At 35.3% G+C, this 14,497-nt stretch overlaps 2 protein-coding genes across 2 annotated transcripts in view; both read right to left on the bottom strand.

The window, feature by feature from the left end:
* LOC142339251 (vacuolar protein sorting-associated protein 28 homolog) overlaps positions 1–14,497 on the bottom strand; it is an 83,623-nt gene that overhangs the window by 29,569 nt on the left and 39,557 nt on the right. The gene's annotated exons all lie outside the window — the stretch shown is intronic.
* On the bottom strand, positions 1,384–13,710 carry LOC142339889 (hydroxylysine kinase-like). The gene is made up of 2 exons (XM_075390217.1): positions 12,791–13,710; positions 1,384–2,121 (listed from the first exon to the last, which is right to left on the bottom strand). The coding sequence occupies exons 1-2, from the start codon at positions 13,498–13,500 to the stop codon at positions 1,749–1,751; spliced, it is 1,083 nt and encodes a 360-aa protein (XP_075246332.1). The 5' UTR covers positions 13,501–13,710; the 3' UTR covers positions 1,384–1,748.

Below are 14,497 nucleotides of genomic sequence, written 5' to 3'. Positions count from 1 at the left end.
CTTCAACTAATCTATTTTTGTTCTGCTTTGCGTTTTTTTTCGTATTTCACAATGTTGTATCATTTTCGTGAATTTAGCCTCATTATTTAGAGCTCTTTTTAATTTTTTGTTGAATCGAACATTAGTTTTTCTGTTGTTTAAACTTTTTAAATGATGTCTTCAGGGCTTAGACATTTTTTTTTTCAGAAGAGTTTTGTGGAGTTTAGATACTTTTCAGTTTTTGTGGTTCTTTTTGTTGTCATTTTGTGCTAGTCGTTTTACAAAAAAGTCTTACGATGATCAAGAGAGACGCAAAGGAAGATGTTATATTCTCGCGGTTTATATCTTATAAATTTAATGGCTTCAAAACTGTGGTTTCGTAAAGTTGTTTTTCAAACTTATTAGTTCAGCGTGTATTTAATGTTCTTTTATAGTCTTATGATTTAGTCTCATTATCAACAGTTGCAAATAATTTTCCGAGTAGTTGCAAGAAAAATTGTCTACTTTTTTAGTCGAAAGCTTTTGTTGGTTATGAATTTTGAAAATTTTTTTTTTAATAAAAAAAAGAGAGAGATTTTTGAGATCTGCCGAGTTTATTTCTGTAAAGTTGTAGCTTAACAACTCTATATACAATTCGCATCATTTACCCTTTGCAATACAATTTCCTCTTCTCAATGGTTTTATTTTCCTCAAATGGCCTTTCTTCTTGGAACAAGAAGAAAGGATTTTTGCAAATTTGTGCCATTTTTGTAGGTTTTTGTTTTCTTTTCACAGTATCACAGTATTGGGCGTCATTTGACTTAAAAATGTTGTCAACTGCAAAAATGCAAACGAAGATTTTCATTTTTATAGTGATCACCTTAATATTGAATTGATTGGTGGGACATCGTTATCGTGCATAATTTTTCGTGCAAATTTTGCCTGTGTTTGTCGTTCTTTTTGTAGTCGTATGACATATCCTGGATAATGAAAGGCCTCAGTCGCTCACTATTGAGGTATAAAAGACTCTCTCAATGATTTCATTTGATGCTTAACATTTCTAATCAGTTCGAGCTTAATACTTTTTTTTTACAATAAGCAATGTTTAAAAAAGTTTTGCCGCTTTTGCTCATTTCTAGTCGACTTGCTGCAAAGTCGCATTGAAGAAAAGTCCCATATTTCGTTCCAAAAAGCATCGCCTAATCTTCTTAGTATAAATTTTATCTGATGACCTTTTGATTTGGTTATTAGTGGTTTTCAAAAAATGGACAATGAGTTTTGGTCGTAATTAATATTTGTAACTATTTGATTTTTATTGTCGTCTTTTCTGGTAGTCCTATTATGGTACCCACAGGTCTCATAGACCCTCTAGAGTAGATTGTTTTATTCTTTTTGTAGTTTGTTGAACGATATGTTGATATGTTAATTTTTTTATCTCTTCCTCATTTGGTAGACAATTAAGTGAAAAATGTAGATGAGCGGGGTTGGAACTTAATGTGCGAACGCACATTACCGAGCCTCCTTGTTATTGAGGGGTTTAGAGGGGGAATTTCAACCAAGGGTGTATTCTTTTGCATATGAAAAATACTCTTCGAGTATTGTTAACTCTGCATTACCTAGGAGTTCAAATCATATTTTTGTTTACGTTAATTGGCCCTTATACATTTTACATGGCGATTGGTTATCAAGAAATATTGTGGAAAGTTCTGTTAGGAAAATTCCGATGCATCGTATCGTCTTGCTCGACCTTGTATGGTAAACATTTGGGATTAACTGGGAGACATCATTAGTTAACTTTCTGCGTTCCTCCACTCTTTTAGCATTTCTTGTCTATCGCATTCAAGCAGTTTCTTGTACGAAATCCAGCCATGTTCCTGTGTTTCCAAAAGGTACTCGCAATTTTCAGGGTCGTTTACCGAAGCTTCTAAGCCCAAAATCAGAGATTGTACATTCCGGGCTAATGCTGCGTCAATCAAAACTTCCCAATCATTGTCCGAAAGCGGGATAACATCTGAGAATCCTTTCATGAGAGCATGTCCAAAACTGGCATAGTTGCAGTGAGGCATGTAGGCGAATGTGTACATTAGCAGAGAGCCACATTCGAATATGAGGTAGGAATTGCAGACGTCTTCGAAGTCAATGATGCGGCGTACTTTGTTGAAACTGAAAAGTGAAATTGAAGAGATCGTTTGATCCATTATGCCTAAAAACCCGCAGCTTAGTGAGCATGTAATGAAAATGAAATTTTGTTCGAAGCGGGCGATGAAAGAATTCTTAATTTTTTGGTTGATTTTGGGCTAATTAAGCACCTCCCTATATCTTCCAGCCATAATTAAGCACAATGAAATCACTGTTCAGTTTATAGGATCAGGATGCTTTCAGCAATACCCGACTGGAGATTATGTCCAAAAAATATGAAACGAGCATTGGTTTTTAAATGGTATCACCTTTATGGCCGGTTTTATACTTAGAAAACAAATGACCACTTTGGTCGGTATTTAAGAAACGAAGAGCATTTTGAGTGTTTCCGTAACCTACTGAATAACTGTTTTTTGTCCAGTTCTTTATAGGAAAATGGCCGTTTCAAAAATTGTGCTCTACAAGTTATTCATAACATTAGGGCACTATTCGGCGCTATCTTTCCTTAGTCGAGAAATCTTCGGTTTTTAAGCATAAGAAACTGTCGGTAGCGTTGTTTTTTTTTCTAGCCCAAAACCACAAAAGTTCCTACGATTTTCTTATTCGGCATCCTCGTTTTTGTTCGGTACTCAACATTATGGAAAATTCGGTCTCGTAATTTTTAAATTTGAGACAGATTTGGTATCGTCGCTTTTTAAACGTAAAGAGAACGAGAGATTCGGTATCGACATTTGAAAACGTAAGAGAGATGATTGTGAGCGTCTATTTGTGCCAAATTTTTGATTGAATTTACTCATTTTGATACCAGATTTCACTTTTCCTAAGTTAGTACATGATGCTGCTGAAACATACTTACAATCTACGCGGCTCAAAAAAACGGTGCACTATATGAAAATTGCAGTCAGTGTTTATAACTTATAAACAGGGGGAGTCGAAAAGCGCAAACTGGTTTCCACCGCTAAATTTGTTTGACGGAAGCGCCATCCGAGAATTTTTTTGTAAGTAGACTTCACATGATTTTGGACCGCTTTCCACGTTTCTACGAACTGGAAGCAATAGTGAATTTTAAAAGAGACCGCATTCACTTTTAAGTGAATAGGCCTAAAATAACCACCAAGCACTGCTAGATTCGACAAAGTATCACCTTTTAAATAAATTTGCATATTTCTCCAATTTTTCCCCTGAAAAAAACCCCGAAATTTCAACAAAAGAACGCTACCATAGCCTTTGACTACATTATAAACAGAAAAATCAAAACTTTCCATGAAGAAACCGACAACAGGGTGAGTTCGATGTTTCTGCCTGCCCCAATACAGCTTCTTAACTGCAGTAACCAATGAAATCGGAAAAACGTTTTTCAGAGGACAAAAAATGCTCACAAAGCAACAAGAAATATGTGATACCGTCTCTGAGACTACCTTTATCTTCGCAGACATCATCACACAGGCTGAACAAAACCCAAAAACAAATGTGACAGCGATGAAGAGCAAAAATTATATCATTTAAAATGGCATCGAACAGGGTTGTGTTCAATAAATGAGATGTAAAAGAATAAAAAAATAAAAGCCCCACCCCTTCTTAGTTCTCATATTACGTATGGATTCCAATCATGATAGGTGTAACAACAACGGGGCTACAATTTCCGTGGGGTTATAAGGGAAATACCCAAAAACTGCTATTGTTGAGGGTGCGTGTGTCTCAGGGGTAGAGATTCCTTTAAACTTAATAAAAACAGAAGAATCAAAACTTTCTATGCAAAAAAGCGACAGTTTCTTACGTCTAAAACTGAGCATACCGACGGTCGCTAATTCTTATATACCGAGCAATGGGAATCTTCTAAAACCGAAGAGACCGAATATTTTTTCCGTCCAAAAACAACAATAAGGAATCTTTATCATGTTCTAAACCACCAATACAGAAGAAACTGAACGTACCGGTGCTTTGTTGCATTTGAAACCAAACATACCGAGGATTTCTTTTAATTAGTTTTTTGTGGTTTTTGTTTGCTCTCCTCAACTAGGGTTGTGACATCTGTCAATCATGGTTGAATGAAAACAAAAGGATTTTTTGACGGTGCTGAAAGAGCTTTGCATAAATAATATCTTTATTTAACTGAACTCAGAAGCGCTGCTACTCGCAACTCTATAATTTTGACCGTTTTTATTAAATTGACCACACTATATGCAAACAATAATGGGCGATATTTCACTTGAGTGTCTCCTGATCATAGGACAAAAGCAATGACAACGCCCAAGAATAACCATTCCTAAAAAATAGAAGAAATCAATGCAAAAAAAGTTCTCAAATTTTTCAAGAAAAATGCGTTTGTTTTCTGGCTACCGTTTTTGTCACGTCGGGTAACAACAATTTGAGTTTTTTCAAGTTATTTTGTTAAAACCAAGTTGTTTTTGGTAGTTTTAAGGAAAAGATTCTTAAAAAAATAATCATTAAACCCCGAAAAAATAGGCATACGTCCCGTTGAGCCATTAGGCGAAATTGACTCTGTAATTTAAAAACATTATTTTTTCGTTAAGGATATCGTTTCATAGAAATCAGTTTAATGAAATGTCAAAGTCTACTCTCAATTGAATTAGTCATATTCAGATACAACCGTATTATAAATTAATTATTAACAAAAAGAACAGGTGATCAAAAATTTTGCACCGTGAAACTTATTTTTCTACTTATTTATGTTCATGTGATTGTGTATGTGCATGTGAGGGTAAAAGTGTAAGTGTATATTTACAACTATGTTTGTGTATGTGCTTCTGTCAGTATGCGTTTTGCATATATATGTCTGCATGGATTTACTGTACAATTATGTATGCGTTCCGTTGTGCTTTTTTTGTTTAGTGTTTTTGGTTGGGACTCCATTTGTGTGATTTTGCGTGTTCTTCTGAATGTATATACAAGAATGTTTGTCTTCTGTACTTATGATATATGTGTGTAATTTGTTTCTATGTCACTATTTGTGTTCATAATGGTAACTGTGTGTGCGTTTGCATATGCCTGCTGCAGTGTGTCTGAAAGTGTCAGTAAATATTCGTTTGTTTGCACACTCTAAATAAATGGGCAGAGAAAATAACTCAAAAATTTAGGTAAACTTACCTGGCCTGTGCGTGTATTTTAGCGTTTCTGCGGTACCTGACTGTACCTGCATTTCCGATAAAGTTACATGAAAAAGCACATTGTCTTCCTGCTCAAACTACAGGCAATGTACTTGCACAGGACAAAGTTGAGGTAAATTTATCTGCAAAATTTGCATTAATTTGTCCCTTAATTTACCCTATCAGCACTCTAACCGTTTACGTTAATTACCTGAAAAATCAAGGTAAAAAATATAAAGTTTTCTCAATTCTGTCTCGTTCGAGGTAAATTGCACGGTACTTGAACATGGGCACCTGAACTAATGGAGAGTGGAAGAATAAACAAAATCCTTCCCGATATAAGAGTCCGATGACCAAAAATATTTTCTGAAATCTTATAGAAGTAGCTCAAAAAAATTTATAGTTTGCGGTTCAATTCTTTCTAGCAAAAATAACAACATACAGAAGCTTCATGAAAACTTTTTCTACCTCTAGGACTCGTCTTCTTGAAATGCAGCTTTCCTAGAAGTTTTAAAATTAGGCCCTACCTAGTTAAAAAACAATTGGCAGGTGAATTATCTGAATGAAGTGCAAGTAAGTAATCTTGGGAAAACTGTGCAGATATTTCAGCCCGTTTCACTGCAAGTAGAAGTTTTAACATCACATTTAAAATCTCATTGCGCACTTTTAAATTGTCAATATTCATATTCAATTTTTTTCGCTCAAGCGCCATTTATTGGTGACTAGAGTTTGCCAGTAATCTGTAGCCAGTTTCTCTATTGATGGATTAAAGTAGATATTTCAGAGTTACCGCGTTCCACCAAAATGAAGTCTGAGTATTTTGACAAAAATTTATATCTGCAAAATGTCTTTGTTTTCGTAAAGAAAAGACAAAATTTGCACCTGAGATGGTTTTTGTTTGTTTTGAAGTATTTTATTTTTTTTCTTTTTTTTGTTTTTTTCTTAACACATTCAGAACAAAAATGCTGTTCCTCTTCTGTGTTTAAAACTAGTTTTCTTTTTTTGGTTTCCACCTATGGCCAAAAAAATTCATTTCATGGGAAAACAATTGAAAACATTGAGAACATGAATTCAAAGGGACTGAAAATTGAATAAGTACAGTTTGGGCTGCAGATGGAACAGCAGATTAAAGAACTGAGGATGCATCATCAGGGCCTGAAAGCAAAGCTTTAGAGAACAATCGAGTACGTACCCAATCACGAAAAGCGCGTGAAAAGTCACCCCTCAATGGTTTTCCTAAAACCTCATCGGTCTCGATGTGGGATTGCACAATGGAGGACATACATTCCTTCGGTGAAAAACTCGCTTCAACGTAAGCGTTCAATGAAATAAGTTACGCTTTTTTAGTGTAATTAAGTTCTCGCAATTGACCAACAAGAGTTGAAGACCAATACCAATTTTCCCGTAATTTGCATGCCACTCAACACTAAACAATCAAGCTGCAGTAGTTTACCAAAATTTATGGTTGAACAATAAAAACAAATATCCGCTGCTGTCATCTAGCATGTTTATAGCAACAGTGCATCAGTAATTAATTCTCCTTTTGAAATCAAAAGCATTGATTGTACCTGCGTTTTACGATAAATTTACATGAAAAAAAAACGTTGTCTTCCTGCTCAAACTACACGCAATGTACTTGCACAGGAAAAAGTTGAGGTAAAACTACCTGCACATTTTGCATTAATTTGTCCCTTAATTTACCCTATCAGGTCTCTTACTCTTTAGGTTATTTACCTGAAAAATCAGGGTGAAAAAAATGTAAAGTTTTCTTAAATTTGGCTCGTGCAAGGTAAATTGTACGGTACTTGAACATGTGCACCTGAATTAATGTAGTGTGCGAGATTAAACAAAATCCTGCCCGATGTAAAAGTCCGATGGCCAAAAAAATTTTTTGAAATCTTATAGAAGTATTTCGAAAAAAATTTATAACTTGCGGTTCAATTCTTTCTAGCAAAAAGAACAACATACAGCAGCTTCAAGAAAACTTTTTCTACCTATAGGACTTAAAACTTGTCTTCTTGAAATGCAGTTTTCCTAGAAATTTTAAAAATAGGCCCTACCTAGTTAAAATTACGCTTTAAAAATTGAAAGAAAAACATTTGGCTTGTGAATTATCTGAATCAAGCTGCAGTAATTTACCAAAATTATGGTTGAGCAATCAAGACAAATATCCGCTTCAGTCATCTAGCATGTTTTCAGCAACAGTGCATCACTTATTAATTACCATTTCCGAAATCAAAAGCCGTTCGAAATTTCTGCTAACAGAAAAATAAAACTCCGCAAAATCAGGAGTTTAAAATTTTGAAGTGTTTTACCGTGCCCGCCTGGACCTTTTTCTAGGGAAGTTTGGGACAAAGACTAGACTGATCTAATCATGATTGGAAAATTCGTTAGCCAAAATGGCACTTGTGCCAGAAAAAGTTGTCAGCATTTAAGGGAAAACTCAGAGAAAAATACCGAGGCAATTTGAATGGGGAAAAACAGTTATCGTAGCTTCAGACCAACTTAAAACAGTTGACAAACAAACTAACTCAATATTATAATTGTCCAGAAGCTGATTGGGCTAAACAATCGTTTAATGGCTAATTGTTCAAGATGATGATTTGCACTGATCAGTATTCATAAAATAACCTGAATAATTTAGAAAAGAATCGAAATAAAAAATTGCAAAATTAACGTTTGTGTTATGAAAGGATGTACCACAAAAAAATACAATCAATCATTTTACTCAGTAAGACTATAAAAAACTAGAGCAATAAGGCAGTCAAGATAAGCGCGGGTAAGTCAAATCAAATTAATGTCGTTGCGTGTTTTTTGCAGATATTTCCTATATTTTTTCGAAGTGTTTGCAGCAGATTTAATTGTTATGTTTTTCTTGATGGGGTTTCAGAGTTGAAACTCATCAAATAGTTTTCAAGGGAAATTGCGAGCCTAAGGAGGCACCAAGTTTACGTTTAAAATAGCTAGAAGGCGCAGACCAAACAATTTAAAGAAGGAAAGGATTCCTATCAGGAAAAAAGTGTACTGATTTGCTAAGCTTAAAAGTCCATCAGTCCCATTTGGCAATACAGACAGGAGATAAAATAATCAAATTTCAAAGTTCTTGTTAACAGAAACAAAACTTTAATGACAGTTCGAATCAAATTGTATAATGGTGCCCAGCAACAGCAAACGAATTGAATCTCTTGTTTCTCAAACAAAGCTAATATTAGTAGTCAGTGGACCCATCACAGACAAAAGCAAAAAAGTCATCTTTTTTCATCCACCACCTGTTTAGTTGTGGTGGGGGTAAAAGTTTATACTTCAACAATTAACTTCGTCAGTCAATCCGAGGGGGACTCCAAGCACAAACGTTGCTAGCGAGTACGGCAAAACTTACAGACAATGAAGTAGTGAAGCTGTGGTTTGCTAAACCAAAGCTAAACCAAACTTAGTGTGCTCTTTTTGATAGAAACAAAACTTTAATGACAGTTCGAATCAAATTGTATAATGGTGCCCAGCAACGGCAAATGCATTGAATCTCTTGTTTCTCAAACATAGCTAATATTAGGAGTCAGTGGACCCATCACAGACAAAAGCAAAAAAGTCATCTTTTTTCATCCACCACCTGTTTAGTTGTGGGGGGTAAAAGTTTATGCTTCAACAATTAACTTCGTCAGTCAATCCGAGGGGACTCCAAGCACAAACGTTGCTAGCGAGTACGACAAAACTTACAAACAATGAAGTAGTGAAGCTGTGGTTTGCTAAACCAAAGCGCAAAAAACGAAACATCTAGGGCTCTGCTCCTGGTCAACTATTCTTACTAAGCAGAATTCAAGAAGGACAAAAACTTTAAAATATTTATCAAAAGACAAAAAACAGACGTGTCACGAAGATTTGTGTTGATACGAAAAGAATCTGAAGTTAAAGCACTTTCAAAAGATGAGGTAAAAGTAACAGCTTACAGTACTGAAAACAAAGTGAACCCGGGAAAAATTTCGATATTTCGAATGCTGCATCTAAATCTAAACAACACGCCTGAATGACAAGCCACTAGCCAGACCCGATTTAAGGCATCATTTAATTAGAAAATACTGGAGTTTTCATGAAGAGACAACATTCTTGAGAGCTATAATCGATTCAATGTCTGCATGAGAGATTTTTAAACAGAACGAGCCTTGCTTGAGATTTCAATGAAGACTTGATATCAATGGAGCCCATCAGACAAAAGAGTAGCAACTCGATATTTGCGGAGCAAAAAGTTTTCCACTTTATTCGAAATATTCCACTCAATGTGTCGGCCTTCGCAATAATAATGAAGGTCCCATCGAAGCCAAAAACTCAAAACAATTTTCAGGCGAACCATTTGATTTATCTGCTAAACTGCCAGGGAAAGCCATCGAGCTATTCAATCAGCTCCAATTTTTCTCTCAAAACACATACTTGATACTAAGAAATGGATAAGCAACAACGAAGCAATGAAAACAGTATTGCGGAGAGACTTTCAATCAAGTAACAATAGCCAGCAACTTAAACTTCATCCAAAAACAAGACAATTATCTACACTTATCCGCCAAAGCAAAGCTATTTTAAAAAGTCTTATGGCCGGGACAGTGACCAACAAAAATTGAGACTCACGTTACACAAAAGAAAGTCTGGTGTCTATCATATTTGGTATTTGATACAAATGGTTTATTTATTCCATTTCAAATTTTCCGAAAAACGACTCTTGAATGGAGTTTGGACAAAGAACGGCAAACCTTGGGACAATGAAACCAATACCCGTGAAGAGGCAGTTTTCTGTCAGAGAAAGAAGCAAACTCGTTTGATAGCTGAAAAACATCGATAGAAATAACTTCCATTCAGATAAAGACAAATTGTGCTTCACGGGTTGCAGACACTATATGTGCAGTTGCTCACCTGCATTTTAGACCAAGGAGAATTCAGGGGATTTAGCATAATTACTCCGGCGTTAGCGGCAGTGAAATGTTGCGCGGACTCGATTACAGATTTGCAGTGGATACACATCTTGCGTTTGAAACAACACGTGCTTGTGGCCAATCGACTAGCCGGTAAATTCGAAACAACCGATGTTTCTTGGTATAAAATTTTGTTTGGTATCAACTACTCAGTGGACAATCAATAATAAAGTAAATAATTTTAAGGAACTCACAGGGGTTAAAATTTAACTGGACCCGCCTAAATAAAGCATGAGAACTCAATTGGCTTGAGCATGATCTGTCGTGCTAGAAGCTGTTTTTTTCGTTAGAAGCAATTATAGAGGCATCAGACTGCATATTGCAGGCTGAAGTAAAGTGTGGATTTACTCAATGAAAACAATTTAGCAATTTCAATCATCTAGTGAATACAATGGTATGCCAGCAATGAGCACTGAGCAAGAGGAAAATCAGGAACCTGTGAAAAAAAGTTGGAATTCAAGACAGAGAGAGAAAACAGACAAGCGTTTTCAAGGTAATGCAGTACAACAACTTGCCGAGGAGTTTCAGTATCTCAAAGCCACAAAAGATTTAAAAGTCAGCAAAATTTAAAGCTCTTCACTTTGTTTACAAATTTGCTCTTCTTTTTGCAAAATCAGAATCACCGGGAAACAGTTGAACATCAAAATAAAGCATCCAATGACTTTGCTATGGAAACCACAGGATATACATTTATTCGTTCGCGATGAGCACAAAAACAATTCTAATAAAACATACTATATTACCAAACTACAAATTATACTAATTACTAAACATATCAAAAACATAGTGGAGCAGCAGCTGGTTTCCTGGCAATGAAAACTTCTCACATTCAATATCAGGCAAAATAGTACATGCCGGCAACGCAAAGCAGAAGAAACGGCTACTGTGATGGCAGAGCAAAACTGCAGAAAGATTTGACAGAGAGAAATGTCTTAGAGATTTTCTGACTTGTAGCAAACCCAGTCTAATTAGCTGCTGATAAATTAAAAGCGATAGGATGAATTTGTTAAAAAAACGGTAAGAAGTAGCAGATATAAAACCTCGCCAATAAAATGCAAAAAATGTGCAAATTAGGAATCAGTGAGCAGAAATGGGCGGTGTGAAGTTTTCAAGTTATTAGTGGACGAGTAGACCTTACGTATTCATTGCTTTCTAATGCCTGTTCAAACCAAACGTGTTTTTGCTTATAAAAAATGTGCAATGCAAGTTTGCTAAGAGGCATCTGTAACAGTTTTTCTAAATCTTTGTTTTATGACTCTTCCTTTCTGTGAATTGAACAGTTTAGTGAAATTCTTGGTGCGACAATCTTTTTGCAAAAGAGACAGCGTTCTTTTTTAATAGAAAAAAATCAGAATCAGGAAACACTTTGACGAAAAATGCAACACATGGTACATTGAAATATTGAATGGTTTTAGATCGCTAGTTTTTTTTCCAACTGTTTTTTCAAGTTTCGTTACGAAAGAAAAACTTTGTCCAATTCATAGGACTTGTTTTGCGTGCTGATTGTGTACATTTTTTTTACAAGAATGATGTTTTTTGTCTTCATAGGATTACCTTTTTTTAAAATCTTTTGCCTATATTCATCAACTTTTTGCGCTGAATTGATTCTGTGCTTTGTCTCGTCAAGTTAATATTTGTATCAAAAACAACTATTTTACAAGATTATTGTATATAGTTTGGTGTAGGCTCTCCTCCCAATAATGATTTTGGTAAAATTCAGAAAAAATTAGATTGACAGCTCCATACTTAAATTATTATACCTAAGGTTCCGCAACATAGAACTTTTTTCTAATTTATTAATACCCAAATTTGAAAACAACTTTCATGAGTATTTCAAGAAGTTTGATCTTGTTGGATCCCACTACTTACTGAGTTCCGAGGTTGTGGCTCCATCCCGAAGTGACCTCTGGTCAGACCAAAGTATCCTCTGATCAGACTAACGTGCGCTCGAAAGTGAGCCTTGATCAGACTATGTCATCCGAAAATGACCTCTGATCAGACCATTACCATCCGGAAGTGACCTCTGATCAGACCATCCCCAGACCAAAAACCTCTGACCAGACCATCATATCTTCTGCGATCCTATCGACTGCGCTCGATCATACCATCCTATTGTGCGCTCGAGCCGAATCCCAGACCCTATAATTTTGGTCTGCGAACACACTGAGTGCGTTGGGTTTGTTTCTGATCAGAGGTCACCTCCGGATGGGACCTCAACCTTGCGGGTGGGACCTCAACAATTTTCGGTTGGGATCCCTGATTTGGTTGATATTTCCGATTTGAAGACAGTTATTTTTGTCTTTGCTCAATTTTGTTGAGATCCTTTTATCCAAAATACAATTTGGTAAATACAAGTTTGCAAAATACAAGTAATTTTAATAGTTTTTATTTTATTATTTTTACTTGTAGGTTAAGGTTGCGGGACTAAACGAAATGGCCTACGGGAGTTTTCCATGACCTAACATAAAAATCCTACCAAACGAAAAAAAACAGACTTTAGTCTAAGCGGAAGCCATTTCGTCTATTAGGTTCCGATCAGGGATCCATTTGTCTACTACTGGACCCACCCTTCCAGCATTCAACTTTCGCACGATTTCAATTATTTTTCCCAAAAAAATATATTCTTACTTGTCAGATTGTACCAAAATATTGTTACAGCTTCCATCTGAATGAATCAGTGCCCGAGTGCACAGCCTCTCGATATGAGGCAAGCTCACACTTCTAAACTTCCTCAGAAACTCTCCGAAAAGGTTCTTTCTTTCGATATTCTTCTCTAAATACAGATATTCTTCACACTGCAAAACGTTTTTTGGATCCCATCTTTGATTTGTCCGTTTAAGAAGAGTTTCTGTTGCGTGTTTCTGAAGTAATTTGGACACATTTGCAAAATTACGGCCGACATCTTCAATTAAACTGCATGTGAATGGCAGAACTTCAATCATTGGTATAGCTTCGATAAACTCAAACAAAGTAACATTATGATCGTGTTCCCTTTTGGGGTCTTTTTGGCACCTAACTTTACTTTTAGTGATTAATTTTCCGTCTTTTGAGGTATAAACGTTTTGAATTAAATTTGGTAGATCATGACTCAAATTTTGCATCAAGTGAATTTGTTCATAAAGAAAGTCTACTTTATCAGGAGGTTCACTGCATGGACTAATTTTTAAAAGTACATTTGTAACTCCAAAATATTTAGTTCCTGATATTATTTCTGCCTTGTAATTTATAAAGTCAAAACCTTTCATTTTGGTCAATTTCTTAGATTCTATTTGGTAACAAGAGCGCAGAATTGACTTAACGTCTTTTTCGGTGACAACCGCCGGATAAAATGACGCCATTTTAATGCATGCCAGGTTACTAAATTTTGTTTAAAAACAACTAATGAAAACAAGAAAAAATACGGGAGGTAAAGCAACAAGAAAAATGAAAGTCTGTTAATGATTGTCTTTAAACTTTATAGGTCTAACAATCAGCAAAACAAACTAATATGTATGAAGTTGAAAACCTTCAGATAAGAAGCGAAGCTCAGAAACGTCGAATCTGCATATAGAGTTACGTTCTAAAACACGTCATTTGAAGTTCAACAAAATACAAACACAAATTATTGTGAATAATGTGACGATTTTAATTATGCATTAAAAATAGAAAAATGTTTTGTCTTAATACTTTGTTGAGAAACTGTGTACCAAATTTTATAAGGGTGGTTGCCACCCTATTTAATGGCTGACAGGAAAGATGAATTTAAAAAATGTTCCTGCGCATCAATATTTTATGTAAAATTTTTCTGGAAAAAATTGTGAAAAAATGCTGGGAGAATAATCAAACGTAAAATGCACTGAAAAGGAGTTTGACATGGTTTGACCAGAAAAATAAACACGACAAGAGAACGGGCCAATAATTTTAGTCATGTGGCAACTCACTATACTAATATCGTGAGCCGTTACATGGCAAATAAAAAATGCGATATAAAAATTGCGTAATTGTGTCATCCAAACTTGTTAGAATTTCGATTTCATAACTGCAGTTTAATTACGACTATTAATTATTAGTTTGGGCTGAAATGGTACAGTTTACGTTACCGAGGTAATTCTAAATCTAAAGTTGAGATAATCTCAAATTGAAGGCAAAAGAAGTATTTAAATGAACCAATGTTAGTTTAGATGAGAACTGAGCAATACAGCTGCCCTGATTAATATATTTTTAAATAATTGTTAGTTTTTATTTTGGGCTTTCCCAACCCTAAACTTCGAGTACTGTTATGATTATGGAAAATGAAACCAAGTTAATGAAAATTGGAGGGCAAAACGTAGATTAAGGCACCATTACAAATCCCAG

This window comes from Convolutriloba macropyga, chromosome 5 (genome assembly GCF_964194025.1).
Source record: "Convolutriloba macropyga chromosome 5, txConMacr16.3, whole genome shotgun sequence".
Taxonomy (NCBI): Eukaryota; Metazoa; Xenacoelomorpha; order Acoela; family Convolutidae; genus Convolutriloba; species Convolutriloba macropyga.
The sequence above is the reverse complement of the archived record's forward strand: the minus strand, read 5'-3'. Positions and strand labels throughout refer to the sequence as shown.